Genomic DNA, 20,645 nt, shown 5'->3' with positions numbered 1-20,645 from the left:
ATCTGCTAACCATGTGTATGTGACAAATAAAATTTGATTTGATTTGATTTTGATTTGATTTGAATATATAAAGGCCTTGGCTAGTTCAGTGTTAAGTAGGGCAAGGTTTTTTTTCCCCCCTAATCGCTAATAAATAGGACCAAGAGCTTTTCCTGGCTTACTAGAAGACCCTTTCCACTCAGAAATAGATGCAGTGTTTGCCCATTCCCACTCCAGGGAGGTCCCAGTACTCACGGCTCTGCAGAAGAAGCCACAGCCGGGGCAGCACTGGTGCTTGACCATGCCGGCCCGGTGGTCCTCACACAGCACCAGCAGCTGCACAGAATTTGAGGGACGCATCATCTCATGCTTTAGAACCGCACTCTGACACAGGCTCAGCTGTGAGGAGAAGGAAAGAGGTACGTATGAGTGAGAAACAAAGGCTGAAAAGGGAGAAAGGGGTGGATAATCAGGACGAAGCCAAAGACATAGGGAGAGAATATGATAAATGGACATAGGGAATGGGATACGTGCAAAAATATGATGAGGCCTAGCATCAAGGCTCACCTGTCGGTCGACGCTCTCCGTGGCCATGCACTTCCTGTCGGCCAGCGTGAGGATCTCCCGACTCTTGGGCGTCTCCATGCGACAGCTGCAGAGGGGCAGCTCCTGCACCATATCTGGCTCCACACTTCCCATAGCCCCAGAAACTCCTGCACAGAGGACCATCCACTCAGCTCATCTGACAGATGTCAATATGACCCTTACTAGACACAGGTTTAATGCGCTTTCCAAGAGTTTATAGAGATTAATTTATAAAGATACAGACTGCAAGAGCTACAATAGTGGTATAGTTCTAGACTCTTGATTATCAGATTTTATATTTCTATGACAGACCACCAGGGGGCGCTCAGTGCTGCTCTCATGAGTCATCTGAACCTGTCAGGGGGGACAGAGGCTTTGCCTCACAAAACCAAGACCATTTCAGAGTCTTCAGAAACATTAAAAGGTAGTCTATGGATGGGAAAATCTCAGAGGAATTATCTTACCAACAGGCAGTTCAGTTCACAACTACCCCCATTTCCTCATCACCTACTCCTCTGTGGCCTCACTCACCTGTGTGCAGTGAGGAGAGCAGCTTCTCCTGGGCTTTGAGGTTGAGTAAGTGGAGGGGAACCTCTGTGTACTCCTTATTGAGGCCTGCCTGGTCCTGGGGCTGGGGTCCTGTGCCTGGAAAGGGATGTAGAGTTAGCTAGCACAGGGAGCAGAAAGTCAAAAGGTAGGAGATCTCTTCAGATGTTTCCATAATGTTCCTCATAAGGCAGAACGGTGGGTTACTGTACCAGGGAGTCCCTCAATCTTGGGCTTAGGCTTCCTTTTCCGTTTCCTGGATGGCCGGAGCCAGGCGCTGTCTCCCTTTACTTTCTTTTTCAATCTCTTCTTCACGCTGGATTCCGAGCTCTGTGTGTAAAGCAGATCATTTGAGAGATGTATTCTCTCCAATGTCAATCAATGTACCCCTCAGTCTGATGGTGGACAAACATGACTGAGGACAAGACTGTGCTTTGATAACGTTTGGGTTCACAAAAACACTCACTTATGTCGTTCTAATCAAAGGACTCAAAGAAGGGAAAAGAGTTGTGTAATCTTACCAAGTCAGACTCGTTCTCCTCTTCTTCCTCTTCAGCTGATTCCTCAGAGTCCGGCTCCTCTCCCTGAACCGACAAGTATCACACAATGTCAAAGAGGTTTGGCCATTGCAAAACGATTTAATTGCATTTCCTACCTTAACGTGTGGTTCTAAACCTGTGATATCTATGAATGTAATAGAAGCATCATTTTATCAAGGTTCTCAACTGGGGTGCAGACAGAGCAACTAAGATTTCAACCTGAAGGGCAAGGCATGATGTTCGACTCTTCTGCTGGCTCGTGGGGACACCTTCCTCTCCACCCTGCTCCTCCTCCTCCTCCTCCTCCCATTCTTCTCCATCTTCTAAATCTTCCTCCTCTGACTCATTCTCCATCCTTCCCCCGTTTACATGTGATACCTCTTTAGGCTGGGAGGGTGAGCAGAGAAATATTACAACATGATGCTGAGAGCCAAATATCCAAACTTTAATACATTTCCTCCCAATTTCCATTAAATTCTAAAACAGTTAAGATAGTCTATGGAGGAGAGATGAAACCTGTGTGCTTTGAGTTGATTGTTGAAGTTGACTAAACATCTCCACCACTGTCAGCTGCCTCAGCACTTTGGTTTTCTTCCTGGGGACCAGACTGTACGTTCCCATCTTCCTCTTCTTCTTCCTCGATGCAGACGCTGCTGGAAAAGAGCAACCAATTGAGCCTCAAGAAGCCATGAACCTCTTAAGCTACGTCACAGTACACACAGCTTTTATTAATACTCCTCTGGTGTTTGCAGCCTCCAGTAAGCAAAGTACTGCCATTACATTGTTGTTGTGTGCGATGTTCGCCTTGTACCCGCTCCCCTGTACTGTAGGCCCCAGTGCTGTCTCTCTGACCTGTCTGGGACTTGGCTGTGGCTGCAGCCGGCAAGTCGTTTTGGCTCTGAGGTAGCTGGTTCTGGGAGGGGGATGTCTTCTCCTCCTCTGGTCCATTCAGACTCTCCTCGTCTGCACCGTTTGGTTCTGTTAATGCCCTGTTTAGAAGCTACGGCGATAAAGAAAATATTAAGTGAATCAAAAGGCGGCTATGCTTCACATTTTAATAGAATTTCACTCATGTGTCTCACGGAAATACCTGAACCATTCATGGACTCTCTCTTTACTAGGCTAATACTAGCTACCTTTAGTGTCTGGTTGGACGCTGGCCTGGACATGGTCTTGCGTGCTCGGTGTATGGCGATGGACAGCGGAGAGGGGGCGGGGGAGTCACTAGGGGACGTGCCATTTTTAGTCTCTGTGTCTGAGTCCCCCTGTCCCGACGGGGAGCCGGCCTGGTGGTTATCAGTTCTTAGTGCACCAGGACCGTGGGCATGCCCTGCTGCGGAGGACAGGAAGGTTGTGGTGGTGTGTCCCACCATTGTGGTGCCGGAGGGCAACCAGCTAGTCCTGTGTGGGGCAGCCACCAAGCCTGTCCCCGTTGTAGACCCCCCCTCCTGCTGCTTGCTGAGGATGTATCCATTACTCCCGGTGACGGAACCGTGAGGTGGGTCGGTCTCCAACATCCCATTCTCTGTGACCACCTGAGACTTGTTGCCCAGGGAGACCAGGGGGGTGGGGCACTGGTGTCCGTTCCCCACCTCTGCGCTCTCATAGGTTCCGTTTAGCTCCGCCTCTGCTCCGGGAGAGGATCCCAGTCTGGAAGCTACCTCATTTCTCAATGTGTCTGGAACAGTAGATATCAGTCAGTCTCACAGTATGGTCTTATGTTAGGCTAGCTCAAGAGACAAAGACTAGGAGTAACCTTACCATATTTAGCTGTAATGGCTTTAAAGATGAGCTCACCTCCTTCCTCCTCTCGGTCCCCAGGTGATTCCATCCCCTCCTCCATGGACTCCCCTTTACCCAATCTGCCTTCGGCCAGACCTGTGGGCTGACAGCACACACACAAACTGCTAACTCCATGCCCAGCGTCAAGAACACAGCTATATGGCCAGAGAAATTCATATAGCCTACAAAAGCGTGCTGGACAATTAACAGCCTTGCTACGCCAAATACAGGCCTACTCTGTTTAGAGAGGTTACAGACCAACAGAATGCACTCATAAACCTAAGTATGTCCACAATTTCACTAGATTTTTAAGCTTGAAGTATGTGAAGTTTATGATCCCCATGGTTGAAATAGCCTGCAACTCTGTGTGGCTATAACAGACACAGAACAGAACTCTTATGAACAACACTACAAAGCCTAATGGGTTGTTCCACCTGAAAAACATACAAGCATTATTTTGTTGAAATATAATTTTCTCTGAGAAATTAAGCTAATTGACTGACCCAAATTGGCCATTTTCATTTATAGGACTCATATAATATTCAATAAATATAGTACCTAACATCTTATTTGGACAAAACGTATTCCGAACAATGAATAAGACATGAGGAATAAAAAAAACTAAAAATGACCAAAAGCCACCCACGGACCCCACACCAAGCCCACCAACAGCCAGTAGTAGTAGTATGAAGCTGCGGCTTGGTGTATTGTTTATTCATACTATGTAATGTATTCTTAGTGAATATGGTGATGACCCCCCTGTTCAGAGAAATTAGCCCAGCTTGCATTTTCCCCATAAGTGTGTAAGTACCATGTTTTGCCCACCAGATGTCACTGTTCCTGCCACATTCTTTTATCACATTTTCTGGTGTCTTGCGTTTATTAATAAATGGAAAACAACATTTTCTCTGCAACTTTGGGTAGAAAAGCAATAGCTTTTGCTCATGATGAAAATAAATATTATGGCCATCCTCACAAGTCAAGCCAGTCCTCCACGAAAGCAATTCAGTTTGTCCTTTTCTTAGGCTTAATCTGTGTCCAGGAAATAGCCCATGTGTGTGGTTTATTCCCTTCAATAAAAGTCAGGATTAGTTAGACCATTCCTGGTGCACAAGCAAACCATTAGGCTTCAGCAGTTCTAATGGTTTCAATGTTCTTCAAATGGTAAATGTCCCAAACACACACACTGTAGTGTTTTGCAATGGGTTGGATTTAATGGTAAATGTCACCAATCACATGACAGAGATGTTTGCTAATAATTTTATTGAAAAACACAACTACCATGCAATGGTTTATAATTGTATTATTTTATTAGGGTTCTCATATTTTAGTCCCTAGTCAATTTTTCAACCCAAGAAAATTGCAATTAACAGAAATATCCGTTATTTTATTTTTTTTAACTAATTGACTGATGTCGGTTCAATTATTTTAATTCCATTTAGTTCTGTGAGCACAACGCGCAGTTTCTCTAGAGACAAATCAGATCAAGCGCAAACTGTGGGATGTAGTAGGGAGTTGTAGTGTCCAACAGGCCAATATTCTACATAGTTTAGCACAGAACACATTGTAATTAACAACAATGACCATAATCCATTGCGCGCCTACTTGTCCTGTGTGTGGAGCAGACACGGAGAGAAGAGACTGAAGACGTGCGATGGAGGGCGATAGAGAGCAGCTTCTTCGCAAAGGGACATACAGACACAGACATACATTGGTTTTGTCTATAGTTTGTAATATTTTTTGTTGTTGCATTGTTTGTATATCATGGTATTTTAAAATGTGACTGTCCTTGTCTATCAGTGTATCAGTGTTTCGTTACTTGTCATATTTTGTGTTTAATTGTGGACCCCAGGAAGAGTAGCTGCTGCTTCAGCATTGGGGATCCAAATAAACAAATACCTGAAAACATGGGATTAATGGGATTAAATGGGACTTTTATTAATTGATTTATGCTGTGTTACAGCATTCAACCCACATAATGCATAGCACATTTAATGTTAATTAGATTTTTTAAATACATTTTAAAATAATCGAACTGGGGAGGACATCACCAAATGCACAGAGAATACATTACACAGTATGAATAAACTCCAAGCAGCAGCTTCATACTACTTGTCAAACAGAGAACTGATATTGTATTCTGGCCGTTGGGGTGGCCTTGATGTAGGGAGGTCCATGGGCTTTTCACCATTTATTTGGATTCCTCACATCTTAAATCATTGTTAAGAAATGGTTTGGTCCAAATCGGATGTTGGGTACTATATTTATTGAATATTATATTCATTCTATGAATTGAAATGGCCAATTTGGGTGTGATTGTATTAGCTTCAAATTGAAAGAATTTCAGAACAATCTGAGATGATGGGTGTCCTGGCTTGATGAAATGACATGGAGCAACCCCAATGACAGACACTGGTTGGACAGACACGGTACAAAAGACACCTTCACTATGAAATTCCCCATGTGGGATCCAGGACCACCACACTACAGATGACTCATTCTTTAACACACCGAGGCCAAACAGGAAGAAAGGCCAGGTGCTCTGCTCCCTCTCTCTGGCCCTCTGTCTTCAGGCCCTCACCGACTACGCTCTGCTGACATGCTAGGCTGAAGGCCCAGTTCTGGCCGCTGCTCAGTAAGGAGCACTGTAATAGGAATGGAATTAAACGGTGTCTCCTCTCCTGCTCCAGAGAGCTGCCTACTGAAAGGCTTTAACTCCAACATCTCAAACCTCCAGAGAAAGCATCCCATGCTCAACCAACTGTCAGCATACAAAGAGTCAAATAGGCCAAACAAGGCCAAATTACTCAGATTAGCACCAAGATCACAAGTCAACTATGATGATTATGGTGAAGACCTATGCAGGGACAAGAAACAACCCATAACATGTTCTTGTTTGCCTTGCCTTATTCTGTCTCATCTTCACTCATGTACCCAGCCCATCTCTTTCAATACTAGCGGCTAATGCAATCTTCCTTCAGCAGCACCAGACAAAAACAAACAAAGGATAAAGACAGCAGACACCATGAACCAGACCAGGAAAACCAAAAACAGAACAGATACATCAGACAGAAGATAAAGAAGAGGACACATGCAGTTATACCAGTGGATCCACCTTTTCAAACCGACAGGTTTTCCTCCGTTTCTGTTTCTGTTACAGAACATCTGGAAAGCTCAGAAGAGGAAGCAGGTAAGAGGGATCCGCAATGGGAGGAAATTCACCATCTTCCCCTTCCCCGCTGACGACCCAGGCCCGTCGCAAAAGTTCTCACTACCAATTGGAAGCCCCATCAGACACCTGCCTCTAAAGCCAACACAAAATGTCTGCCTAATGTGGCTCTAACAACAAAATATGCCCTTCTCTCAGTCTCCACCAGGGGAGCCATTACACAGACAGTTTTATGTGGGCTAAGAGTGGGAAGGTTGTGCAGTGCTTTGGTATTGGAGGATATAGCCTAAGCATCAGACTCCATCAGCTGTCCACGGCCACCTCCCTTACAGTCCCCTCGGCCAGAGGATGGCCCCCACCTCTTGGCATCCTGCCACCATCAGGAGCTGAAGAGGACCTATTAGATTGGTTAGATAGAGGCCTCTTGTTTCAATGTGTCCTTCAGGATTAGCCTGGCCAATGCCTGTCAGATTAAAAGGCACCTCAGCCTAGCTGCTAGATTTGAGGGGAGAGCAGAGTCTGACCGACAAACTCAGCAGAGCTTTTGACATGAAACCCTGCTCTGGAGCTCCACCTGACAGAACATTGAGTCAAGGCTGATAATTCACAGTGGAAATCAAGTAAAATAAACTTGAAAAGTAACCCAAACAATGGGCTTATTTGTTTTAAGTCTAAGCAAAGGGATGTGTGAATTGTCTAAAGCCACTGACACCCCAGTGGACAAAGACACCGGTGTCCTCTGTCAGGCAGATGCATGTATGTCTTGACAATGTAGTGGCCTCTCTGTAGCTCTTGCCACACATAGCTCAGTGGATCCACAGACAAATCCATTGGTATTCTGAGCACTCTGCCTTATCCTGCTCTCTCCTCTCGGTTATGAGAGAAATGTCTTCGATTTAGAGATACTTCGATGTATTAATGAAAAAAAAAAAAAATCGCAATCACATAGACTAAAGTCTTCCAACATCAATCAAACAGAAAGCAATTGAGCTTTTTCAACAGTTACGGGAAAAATTGGTCATGCTCGTCTGAAACACTTGCTCGTCTAAGCCACTCGCACCCAAGAGCAAGCTGATAACTGTCAGAGGCTGAGGCTCCCAAAGAAAAAGGATCTCTGAGGCATTCTCACATGAGACCAGGTAGAAGAGAAGTGGTTCCAGAGACATATTCCAAGGTGTGTGGTCAACATAGGTATGAGAGGGGAGAAACCCTTTCATATCCCTTCATAGATTCAAGAAACCTCTAATCGTGCTTCTCTATGTCCTCAGTTCTGCCCCTAGTGGGTGAAAATGGAAGTTGCTCATTGGAGAGAGAAGGAGGGGGAGGGAAGAGAGAGAGAGAGAGAGGGGGCCGTCTGCAGATCTCCGCCATTTCGTAACCAGATTGTTTACTGACACAACGTGGCCAACGCTGCATTTTTCCACTAGGTGGGGGACATGTGGCCAGGATTTACGTGGATGGGGGATGGGAGCTCCAAGGCAGATCCACCTATGGGTTCTAATAAATAATTAGCCAACATGAGAAAAGACAAATATATCAGAATCATTACAAAATGTAGGCTACACAATGAAAGCCTGTAACAAAAAAAAAAAAAGGATGTAAAACAATTATACTGTAAAAAAACAAAACCGACTTCTAAATGTTAATATCAGACACTGTAATTTAAAAATGACTGCATCTGCCCACCATTTCTTTCTAAAATAAATTGAATGGCAGTGAGGTCAGTGCACCCTATAGCTATTAGAACACAGCTAGCTACATGACTAAAGTCTATCTTGGGTTGTGGGTTCTGACGCCAGCCCCCTGAATAAGGCTTGTCTAGCTATTGAAAGGCTGTGAACGATTATAAAACATCTACTAACATAGCCTGGCAATGTAAACAACAATCCAGCTTCCTCCTATCACAGGTGTTAAGACTGCCCAGCGCCCAAGAGAGCAACACCCTAAACAAAAGACGCATTGACAAAAGGGTAAAAAAACAGCTATTGAGCAATGACCATCGACGCCTTTAAGATAGCCTCCTCTTTCCTCGAAGATGGATGATTTGTATCATTAAATTCACAAGATGGCAGCATGAACAAAAAGTGAGGACTTTGGACTTGTAACAATGTGGGGGAAAAAATAAACTACTGTTGCAAAGCCATTATGGAGTGCAAAATGCAGGTACCATCACACTGGATACTGAAGATGGTGCGGAACAGCACTGAGGCTACGGTATTGTAAGACCTGAGTCTGACTATCGCACAGGATTATCATGCAGTCATTCATCCTTCTTCTGTTTCTCTCCAGTGTGTATTTTACCATATGGGACATTTTCACTGCGGTACCTCCTTGGCCCTTTCCTGGAGGAGAGGGTATGGCTGCAAAGAGAAAGAAAGGCGAGAGAGGAGTGAAACGAGGATGGGTCTGAGTCCTGGAGTGCCTGCCGGACAGTAAGGGAGGAACACCATTTGAGAATTCCAAGAAGTCGGACCACTGCCGAGTGCATTCATGTCCAGCCTACTGTAGCATGCTCCTTTCCCTTATGCCAATGCTCCAAACACAGCTATCAACAATGGAAATTTCCCCAGACAGCAGGACCCACAAAACACCTTGGCGAGATTCAAATAGCCATTCTTCTAACACCTGACCCAAGTGAACACAGTGCATTACTAACCACGCCACCATAGGGGAGTAGCAGCTTGCTGCCATATGAAATGCTGCAGTCACAGATCACATCAGGCTGAAAAAGCCTTGATTACTGATCAAACTCTCTGTTCAAGCCTGCTGTCATGGACTCTGAAGACTGGCTTCACAGCCCAGAATAGGCTACTGTCCCCTTCCCTGTGGTAAATATGTACTTGCAGTAGGCATCATACCTGCTTTCTCCTGATGGCCTCCATTGAGGAGAGTGGTAGAGAGGGAGAGAGAGTTTGTGTGCTTGAGAGGAGCGGGAGTCTCCAACGGATTGTTCCTCTTCTCCTTTTCCTCCTCGCATGCAGACATTCAACTCGTTGGTCATGTGACCCAGCAGCTCCCTCGGTCCCTCTCTTCAGAGGTCTTCCACAGAGCATGCGCAGTCAGTTCGAATCAGTGGCTCCTCTTTTTTTCTCTCTCGCGACCTGTGCGCGGATGAATGTGGACAGCCATTTCAGGAACAGCAACATCCAAAAGTGAGAAACGGTCGCCAAGCAAGGGGCCAAAAGAGGAGAGGTGTGTGCGCGCGAGTCAGCTTCTTAAAAACTCAATCAACACTGTTCTCATTTAAAACAGAGCCCGCGAGGAGAGAGGCAAAAATGGAACTAGCATGGGAGCGATTCTCAGCCACCTCACCTCTACATTTACATTCTAATCTTTTAGCAGACGCTCTTATCCAGAGAGATTTACAGTAGTAAGTGCCTACATGTATTACATGTTCATATTGGTCTCCCGTGGGAATCGAACCCACAACCCTGGCGTTGCAAGCACCATGATCTATGAACTGCGCCACAATTGGCCATCAGGCCAAGCCAACTCTTCGACAGATAGGCCTACTGTAATGTACCTGTGGAAATGATGGATGCCAACTTCACTGTATCGGCAAGGAGAGGTCAGAAAAGGCATCTAGCGAACTGTTCTATGACATGACCCTTGAAGCAGGCAATCTCATGTGAATTCTAAATTAAATAAAATGACGAACGAGCCATAGGAGAAAGCTTGGGGGAAGCTAGACTATAACCAAATCAAAAAGACGTCAAGTATGTGGACTGCCGATGATGTCACTACCTTTTGGCGCAATCATTTTTCTGTTTGGGTGTAATTCATAACAGAAAAAAAGGATCTAATCCAATCCCATTGCTTCAATAGCTTGTTAAACACTTCCTTAGGCAACAGTGACTCGGATCTTGTTTCAGTGGTGGAATCTTTTGGCATAGAACTACGTCAATGCCTACGTCACTACTTTATCCGCTTGAATAAAATACGAAATAGCAGCAAGCAAGATTGATAGCAAACTTTGGTTTTTAATCACAACGTTCTGGCATGTCTGCCTTCTGATTTGTTGGGAGAGTCCCCAGGATAGTTTTTTTTCTTTCTTATCGACATAGGCAGTGACATAGTTATTTTAGGCCAAAAGAGTCAATCATTGAAGCCAGACTCTAGTCACTGTTGCCTGGGGGGGGGGTTTCGGGTTTTCGAGAATATTGATTTACACTGCTGAGTGACTAGTCCACCTCTTCTTTTGAGAGGTGAAATACCTTATCTCTCCCCCTGTTTTTCTCCCTTGCCATCTGCACTTCTCCCTCTGAAATGATGGGAGGTATCAAGGCTTCCTCTCTGACCACTGAATTAATTCCTTATATTGTCCTCCGGCTGAAGACCACAGGGCAACACCACACGATGCCTCCCCAGAAGAGTCGGGGAAACTAGCACACATTTCCCAATCATACAGGCCAGGGTCCTTCTCTGATTTGATATGCACACATCCACTATTGTTTTCCCCTCCTCTCCAGAGTGATGCATTTTAATTTGTTGTGGTAAATGAAAATACAAATATGAATTTTTTAACGCCAAGCTGAAGTGGCAAGGGTGTCAAGGAAGGATATGAAAATAGGCCATCAATTTATCAGAGAGAGTTTGATAAGGACACACCAGATCTGGCACATAATCCTTTCAGAATGTCAGAGCTATTCTGAGATTCCCTGTTACAAATGAAGGCTTGAATTTCCCTACACATTTTATTAATGACAAACCTCTCTCCAGAAAATGTTAAGTTTATTAGCTAACTCAATCGTGCTCATTGCTTCTACAGCCCTGTGTTCACGCTGCCCTATTGTCAGGCCCTAAACATGGCACTACAAGGCAGTGAGGCAGTCTACCGAGCATGCTCAGCAGGCATCTCAGCCATTTTGAAGCTCTATGAACTAGCTAAGTTGCAGGCAATGGAGTAAGATCTCAGCAGTCCCTTTCCACAAAAAATCAAACAACGATCTTAAACCCACACCATATTTCGAAATCTTACATCCCACAAAGAAAAATCTGTTTCATGTTTTCTGTTGGACAGGAATCAATGTATTTTCTTATGCCACGATAGAGCCGACGCAGGAAGAAAACGAGAGCAAGAAAGAAAGAGAAAGAATTCAGCACTAAACAGAAACTGAGGCCATAATAGGAGTTCTGTTAGTCTACTCGCAGCAGTGTATGCTACCACACGCCCACGGAAAGCCAGGGCCCACTGCCAGTGAGACATTTAGTCCTCATCTCTTCTGACTATGGCCACTAAAATTAGTACAACCTATGCACACACACACGACGAGAGGCTACCAGAAGTCACTAGTACTCCACAATAAATTCTCCAAAAACTGGTGTCATGCTAACAGCCTTCAAGAAAAGGGCTTGACAAAGACTTCTACATTCTGACAGTTTCCATCCCACTCTAGTCTGCCACCACCCAGGTTAGTTAACCCCTCAACTCCAACAGAATACCTCACAATTGGTTGATTCTCAGGATTACAATGTTCAACAGACTGTATTTGTGGACAGCGTACAATTCAGCTAGATTTGTAAACAACATCAATGCTGTTCATTCGGAACTAAGGCCTTTCCCAAATCAACCCGACTAATACAAAAGACAGAATGCCTGATGTCCTCATTAACTAATCCAAAGAGTCAGAGGGGAACACAGGGCTTCCGCTTCCCTGTCCCTGCTGAGCTGAGCTCCCGGGGTGGATATGGATTTGAGGCCCCTCTACATGTACATGGAGCGTTCAGAGGATAGTCCCTCAGTCATTCACAGTAATATGGTTTAGCCAGACACATACTAGGCTATCGCCAGCTGATCAAGTCTTGCTGGGTATCTCGTTCTCCTGATTGATAAACCTGAGCGTTTCTGGTCTACAGGTAAAAGACATGGCAAAGTCTGTGGAACCTTGACACAATTCAATTGATTAGCTTAATTAATTAACCAATCAATCGTGGAGTTTAGCTTCCAAAAAAAGACAGAAATGAAGGAGGCTGTCAATTCCCAAACTATTTAAAAAGACAACTGAGATCCACCTGAGCAAGCCCCATTAGAAGAGAGTCGAGACATAAAAAAATGGAGATTGTAATAATCCCATCCTTTTCTTTCAAGTTCGCCCCCAGGCAACCATTGAAGTACATGGATAAAGCAGTGAATCACCATCGATGGGGGAGGAGGAAAAGGGAAAGGGCGAAAGTAGAGCTCCACACTCAACATCTAGCTTCCCACACATGCACTGTCCCAGCTCAGGTCACATGACCAACTCTCTGTAGAAAGCTCTGACATGGCCTTTACTGGGCATGCTCAGATGGAGCCCTGCTTTTTTTCATGGAGAAGGAAGAGGGGGAAAAAAACATTGCAGCCATTTCGTGAAACGATATCAAGAGACAACAATGGGCAATGGGAAAACTGTCAAGGGGTTTACCACATTTCAGAATGTGAACGTCTAATTATAAAATCATCCAAATTTACTGGATGATTTCAATCACTGGCATCAACCGGTGACACAATCAAAAATATTATTTACTGCAAAGGCCTAATCACATCAACAAGATTTAGGATGTCAGAAAATATTTCTTTGACGAAAATTAGGGAAACAGTTTCTCTGGCCAAGTCTCTGATACTCGGCCTTGCGTACATTTGCAGGTAGCATAAATATTAATCACGTACCTAACAAGAACAGATTATTTTGGTGCTGCACCGTACTAAAACAGTAAGCTATTGCCTTCTTAGGAATAATGATTTCCCTTTAACAAAGCACAAAAATACTAAATTATACCACCCTATGTCAATCTTAATGCAAGAACCACTTTCCAGTCACAAACTTGAACTCCTCACCCACCAGGGGCCAAGAAGTTCCCAATTCTTCATTTAATAAAAAATGTAAACACTGGATAAGCTGTTCTGAGGTAGGCCTAAAACTAAGGAGTCCATATGGGTCACTGTCTGTTGTTTTGTACAGTTTAACACTAAGTGGATTTATCGCCCACCAACAACCAAAATGGTGTTAGCAACAGCATTATGATCTGTTCCGACTGCATCTAACTCAAATGACATTGATGAAATTGTTTGCATTGCAATGCAAATCATCTGTAGAACACAGCCGTATTCACTTTCCATTCAAGTATTGCACTGCTGCTGGACTTATTTAATCAGAATAGCCTGAACTAAAGAGGCCTACCCATCAAATAAGTGTTCACCGAAAAGAAGCATCACATGTTTTCCCACCAAGAGTAGGATCTTTGTAGATGATAAGCTGCATGCTCCATCTTGACCCAAAAACAAGGAAGATCAGGGTTTTTCCCATCAAAGTCTTCTACTCAATGAGAGAGAGCACAAGACGCATCCCAAATCGGCCAGTTCACCCACTCCTTCACCATTTGAGAGATAAGTCGAATGCACTTCAGCCACCTCACACTGGAACTAGCTAAACCCATATCTACACATATCCTACCTGCACATCGCAAACAATAGGCTACATACATATAGCTTGAGGCCAGGTGGCTATTAAATGATTTACCAGTTGCCTAACAAATTAAAAATAGAGATGAAAGAAATACTGTGATAATTACAACATGAGTGATGCATAGAGAAATAAAGAGCAATGATTCCCCTATTCCACTAAAACATAGTCAGAGGATCAGTGTAAGGTTGCAGTAATGTGGCCCCCACCTTGTTACTCCCCCCTTACCACAGTGCACCATACCTTTGTCAGCAACAGAGATGCCGTGCCTTCAAGGAGCCGAGCTGACGCCATAAAGAGCCGGTCGTTCCTGTTAAGGCCAGAGGCCTAGTTGTCAGCTCTGCCCAGTACCCTGTCTATCCAACAGGAGCAGCAGAGCTCAGCTCAGTGCTGAGCATGCTCACTGATGCCCAACAACTGACAGAGGGAGGGAAGACTGCAGGGAAGAACTAGCTTCTGTGGCTAACGATGAGCAAGAAGTGGAATCTGCCAGTCCAGAGGCATTCACGTTTACCCAGACCACCGCAAGTCAACAGTCCGACCTTCTTGTATCATCAATCCGCTTCTCCTTCCAACATTTTTGACTTCTGTAAAGAACATTTGGGTTGAAGAATAATTTGTTTTATAATTCTCTCCAGTAATGTTTCCCAATGCTCTCCTCCAAAATGCCTGCTAATGGCTGCAACAACTACCAAGGGTCAAAATAAAGTCAATTTGGGATACATCAGGTCAGGCCCCCCCCCTTATCTGGCTCAAACAACAAAGCAGGCTCTGGGACTCTTCTTAGAGTGCCATCACCAGGGACTTTAATCACAATTTAGGTCTACACACTCACAATACTAATTTTCAAAGCGAAGTAAAAAACAAGGCAACACGCCAGTAAACCATGAACTATCTACTTGATTCAGAGGCCAGTATAAACAAACATTAAAAACATCCACTCCTCTGTGTTCCCTGCCAAAGCAAATGCAATGGGCATGATGTGTGTGGTTATTACTGGCATGTGTAGACTATTGTCTGCAAGAAAAAAAAAACATATGTTGGCTATGTGGCTCTGGAGCTATAATGAATGGATCTTTGGGTGCAGAAGGCAACAACCTCAGATTAGAAGATTCCTCCCTGTCAACAAGCCAGATGCATGTTGTCTCTCACAGAAGTGACTTCAAACAGATCGAGAGGACTGAGGAGTGGTACCTCTCAATAGAAGGAACCTGCCAGGGAGTGTTGAAGGAGACTGTCCTTAAGTGAAACATAATTCGAACTCCCTGTCGGATAACAGCGGATTGTCACAAAATTGCAAATGAAATGTACATGAGAGTTCTCCAGTAGATATTACCAGTGGTCTAGTGGAGGGTATACGCAGGTACAGGCCGTATACCCACTTATTCAGTGGGCATTACGTATACTCACTTCTTAATCACCACTGATATGTATCAAATTAGTGTAGTGGCGGTAAACACTATCAATGTATAGGGCTGATGGAACTGATTGGACAGTTTAGCTTAAAAAGTTGAACAAATTTTATTTATTCACATAATTAGGCGCAGCAATGTACACATGGCAGTAGACCTACGCAAATGCAATTTGCGGGAAAACCCATTCATATAATGCGCACCACACATGCAAGCAGTTTCATGCAGAGATGGAAATGTCCAATAGAAAGAGGGGGGATTTAAAGATGCAATAACTATCATGGGTTGCTAGTATGATTAGGATCATTCCTTTGGCTGCTACACAATGAAAGAACGTTGAAAGTAAACCAATAGAACACATCCCTATGTCAGAATTATATAATTATTTGCATTAATCCAGTGGCCATTTTTTTTGCAAACTCACTCGTGCTACAAAAACACTGCTAGCCAAACCATGCTAGATGCCTCACACTTGAATTAAAGGGTAACTTTACTAAAATCTAAATTTCTTAGATTTTTCCCTAAAAGTGGTCTCCTGATCTGGTTTAAGCATTGCTATGGACTTAGAAAATACCATTTTGTTTTTCTATAAATAAATAGTGTGACTAAGAACAAAAGCCTGAATTTGGGAGGGAAATCTGAAACCTGTGGATTTCTGACTCAGTTTATCTGTCTCAATAATAGGTACTACTATTAGCCTACTGCACAGTACATCTTGGGTTGGCCTGACTAAGACCAATATGGGATATATCATTTTAGGTCAGTCAGTGTGTGTCACTGACTTTTTCACACAGTGCACCTTATCTTCGCTGGGCGTGCCATTTGGGGGTTGAATATACCCACTTCTCCAGGGGGCACTTGATATTACCGAAGTCTGTTTACATATTGATCAAATTACATTTCTACGACCCGTGAGCTAATCATGCGACCTTGTTTGTTGAGTCAACAATGAGGGTGTTGGGAAGTGCGTGCAACAATGTTACCAGCTGCTTCATTTGAACAAATCCGTATGCTTATTACTTTGTTTCGTCCCGCAACGAGCCACTGTCTGCTGGACTAAGCAACTTGTTACTGTACTCAAGTTTATTTGGCTACACTGTACATAGCTAGCTAACAAACCCGTATACTTCCCTGTGCATACTACAAGCGTTGCTCTTCTGTGGCGTTACCTCATCTATCCTTTTAAAATCAACTAGAGTCCTATCATAATTGTGTTGGATCTCACATGTACTAGCTGGTTAACTGGGGATTAGCAGGAGTTCCAAGCTAGCGAGCTCCATTGTCGAGCTGTAGTCAACTTCTGATGTATCGTGCAGCCAACACCAGCTATGCTAGTCGCTTGATTTGAGAGGGAATTTGAAATTATACACTAACCGGAATAATGCTAGTTACTTCGTTAATATACGTTATTGTTTTTCACGTTTATCAACGATAACTACATCCTTGGACCAGAGCCCTGTTTGGACCCCAATACAGGTATCCAAGTTCGATTCATATATAACGTTAGGCAGCGCGTTAATATTACAAAAAGCTAACTTGTTAGCTAACGTTAAGCTAAGCAGCTAGCTAGCAGCTCCCTGTATATTGTGGGAAACAGTGGGGGGGGGGGCAGATTACTCTCGCAATAGAAAATCCCCAAAAAGGGTGTAGAAAAATAGTCAATAGTTATGCAAGAGTTAAATCAATTGCAATAATGTGAGTTTGCACAGGTAAAACACTAGCTAGCTGAAGAGCCGGATGGCGACAAGGCCCTGGAACTTGTATGACTGAACAAAGCTGAATGCATCAACATGCACAATTCAGATTCCGGGGCAGCGCATCCTCCTAGCGATACAAGCACATTCAATTGCCCTACAGACACAAAAGCAGGGTTTCGGAATTGACGGTACCGGGCGGGCAGTTTGAAATATACTGAAAGCAGAGGTATCACAACATTTATCCTCGTTTAAGTTTTTTGACCTAAAACTACAACATTTGTTGAAACGGGCAAGCCCACAGTCATACAAAAACACACAGCTGCAGGAAACCAATCTTGATGTAAATATGCCCCTCTTGCTTACCTCGGCTTGCACGGAAGCCATGGTTCCTTTTGCCTGACCAGTCTCCGCCCACTTAACTCATTGCGTCATCACATTCATTTCTTTGACGTGCTCAATAGCGGTCTGCTATAATTGAATTCAATATAATCGGTATTAAGTGACGCTTACATTTTACTCAAGCAGGCTACATATCCGTTCTGGGCATTGCATCCTATGTGTGCACTGTATAGTATGAGCGAGAGTTCGCATTTCCACTTGCAAAATGGGACTATAGAATAGTCGTATTGAACTGCTTTAAAAAAAAAATCAACATCTTGAATATACGATGAAATGTCATTTGTGCAGTCAAAATACAAAAATAATTACTATTTGTTTATCAATGTCATCAGAAATGTATCAAGGCAATTAAATGCGCTATTTCTAGAGGTGCATTAAATTGTGAAATCAAAAAGGTGAAGGATCTCATCTATCTTCATTGTATTGTTCAACCAGAAAATACTACCAAGGTAAGAAACTATGGTCTCTTGGATCCAATAACAACTCAAAGGCAAAGCCTCTCTCTCTCTCACACACACACACACACACACACACAATCTATCTCTGTCTGACTCTCCCTCCATCCCTTGGCAAGTATTTATTTATTTATTTCACCTTTATTTAACCAGGTAGGCTAATTGAGAACAAGTTATCATTTACAACTACAACCTGGCCAAGATAAAGCAAAGCAGTGTTACACAAACAACAACAGAGTTACACATGGAATAAACAAACATACAGTCAATAACACAATAGAAAAAGTCTATATACAGTGTATGCAAATGAGGAAAGATAAGGGAGGTAAGGCAATGAACAAGCCATAGTGGCGGAATAATTACAGTTTAGCAATTAACCACTGGAGTGATAGATGTGCAGAAGATGAATGTGCAAGTAGAGATACTGGGGTGCAAAGGAGAAAAAGTATACAAGCAGACACAGAGCAACTGATAACAGATTCGGAATCAGCCATTTCTACAAGGCAACAGAGGAAAATTAAAGCTGCAGTAAACAGTGAGACTGAGAGCCGGAGGTCATATCTCTATGGGCTGGCTACTCTCGCACTTTACCCTGTTGCTGCCATTATCATCATGGCTACTGGCCACAATCTTTAGGCCATGCACCATGCCATTGACAATACAGTATAACAAAGGAAGGCGGCTGCTGTCAGTCACACCTAGGCATGAAGGATGGGAAATGTCACAACTCACTTCATGCACTCACCCTTTCTCCTTCTGAGTAGTTGCTAGACCTATTTCCTTGAACTATTCCTATGATCCTGATCAGAAAGTGTCCTATAACACCAAACAGACAGCGTATGACTTGCGGACCAAAGACGATTATGAAGGGGATACAGGGCCGGCTCTAGGCATATTAGTAAAATATTTCATTTATTTAACCTTTATTCAACTAGGCAAGTCAGTTAAGAACAACTTCTTATTTACAATGGTGGCCTACCACGACCAAACCCGGACGACACTGGGCCAGTTGTGCGCCGCCCTATGGGGCTCCCTATCACGGCCGGTGGTGATACAGCCTGGAATCGAACCAGGGTCTATAGTGGTTGTGCATTACCAGTTTTTCTCTTGTTTGTCAGTCACTGACAGTCACTCAATTAGCCATGTCAGCTAACAATTTTTAGATTGGTAAGTTAGTTATCTAAACTTGAGGTAATCATGGCTGAATACTGACTGGGCACACAGGGCATGTGCCCATGGGCCCTGACTGGCAAAAGATGTAGATTTGTAGAAAATATGCTTTAAAACTGCACAAAAATTATCTCCATCCCATGGAAAAATGGGTAGAATTGCAGGAAATCAGCTTTAAAACTGCAAAAATGTCTCTCTGCCCCATGGCAAAATGAGTAGAATTACAAAAAACATACTTTAAGTTTTGATGGAGCATGCAATTGGCATGCTGACTGCAGGAATGTCAAACAGAGCTGTTGCCAGATAATTGAATGTTCATTTCTCTACCACAACATTGTTTTACAGAATTTGGCAGTACGTCCAACCGGCCTCACAACCGCATACCATGTGTGTGGCATCGTGTGGGCGAGTGGATGGCTGATGTCAACATTGTGAACAGAGTGCACCATGGTGGTGGCGGGGTTATGGTATGGGCAGGCATAAACTACGGACAACGAACCCGATTTGCATTTTATCTATTGGCAATTTGAATGCACAAAAATACCTTGTGACCAAGAAATGCATATCTGTATTCCCAGTCATGTGAAATCCATAGATTCCTCACATTAACTGTAACTCAGTAAAATCTTTGAAATTGTTGCATGTTGTGTTTATATTTTTATTCAGTGTTGACCCCTTCGAGACCTATGCCCTCGACCCCAGTCCCATCATTGATATGATTAGTTGAATATATTAAAATAGAATATATTAAAAACAATATATATACAAAAGTATGTGGACACCCCTTCAAATTAGTTTCCAACAAGTCAAATTTCTGGCCTGCTAGAGCTGCCACAGTCAACTGTAAGTAGTGGAAAAGTCTAGGAGCAACAACGTCTCAGCCGTGAAGTGGTAGGCCACACAAGCTCACAGAATGTGAATGGTTTGTCGAGATCGATGTGGAAGAACATGAGTGGCCTGCACAGAGCCCTGACCTCAACCCCATCAAACACCTTTGGGATGAATTGGAACGCCGACTGTGAGCCAGGCCTAATCGTCCAACATCAGTGCCAGACCTCACTAATGCTCTTGTGGCTGAATGGAAGCAAGTCCCAGAAGCAATGTTACAACATCTAGTGGAAAGCCTTCCCAGAAAAGTGGAGGCTGTTATAGCAGCAAAGGGGGGACCAACTCCAAATGAAGGCCCATGATTTTGAAATTAGATGTTCGATGAGCAGGAGTCCACATACTTTTGGTCATGTAGTGTTTTTACAAAGTATTGGGTTTGCAGTGAGGGAGATGTGGCAGTCAAAACCTGCACCATGATTCCATCTAGTGGTGATTTCACAGAACATACGTCTCATATTCAGTTCAAGACTGGCAGTATTTCCTGACACTGACAAGGACTTATAATGACACAGACTACTGTCGGGCCAGGACAGAAGGGGTGAATTTCTGAGTTTGTGGCCATGCTGATGTGTCACACTCCCCAAT

At 43.7% G+C, this 20,645-nt stretch overlaps 1 protein-coding gene across 9 annotated transcripts in view; it reads right to left on the bottom strand.

Moving 5' to 3' along the window:
• Window positions 1-17,612, bottom strand: part of ehmt1b (euchromatic histone-lysine N-methyltransferase 1b) — a 31,777-nt gene extending 14,165 nt beyond the window's left edge. Inside the window, exons 1-12 of one of the 9 annotated variants that reach the window (XM_024402451.2) lie at window positions 9,459-9,600; window positions 8,902-8,960; window positions 3,411-3,534; window positions 2,786-3,327; window positions 2,502-2,649; window positions 2,166-2,302; window positions 1,869-2,036; window positions 1,632-1,694; window positions 1,323-1,440; window positions 1,096-1,209; window positions 547-692; window positions 235-378 (exon numbers count right to left, since the gene is read on the bottom strand). In XM_024402451.2, the coding sequence (XP_024258219.1) occupies window positions 235-378; window positions 547-692; window positions 1,096-1,209; window positions 1,323-1,440; window positions 1,632-1,694; window positions 1,869-2,036; window positions 2,166-2,302; window positions 2,502-2,649; window positions 2,786-3,327; window positions 3,411-3,534; window positions 8,902-8,960; window positions 9,459-9,585 (1,890 nt within the window). In that variant the 5' untranslated portion in view covers window positions 9,586-9,600. Of the gene's footprint in view, window positions 1-234; window positions 379-546; window positions 693-1,095; window positions 1,210-1,322; window positions 1,441-1,631; window positions 1,695-1,868; window positions 2,037-2,165; window positions 2,303-2,501; window positions 2,650-2,785; window positions 3,328-3,410; window positions 3,535-8,901; window positions 8,961-9,458; window positions 9,601-14,282; window positions 14,627-17,511 lie in introns of those variants that run through there. The other 8 variants (XM_024402452.2, XM_024402453.2, XM_024402456.2 and 5 more) reach the window with 8 other exon arrangements.
• Between the last annotated feature and the right edge of the window lie 3,033 nt (window positions 17,613-20,645).

Source organism: Oncorhynchus tshawytscha, linkage group LG33 (assembly GCF_018296145.1).
Source record: "Oncorhynchus tshawytscha isolate Ot180627B linkage group LG33, Otsh_v2.0, whole genome shotgun sequence".
Classification (NCBI taxonomy): Eukaryota; Metazoa; Chordata; class Actinopteri; order Salmoniformes; family Salmonidae; genus Oncorhynchus; species Oncorhynchus tshawytscha.
This window is presented reverse-complemented; position numbering and strand designations above follow the sequence as displayed.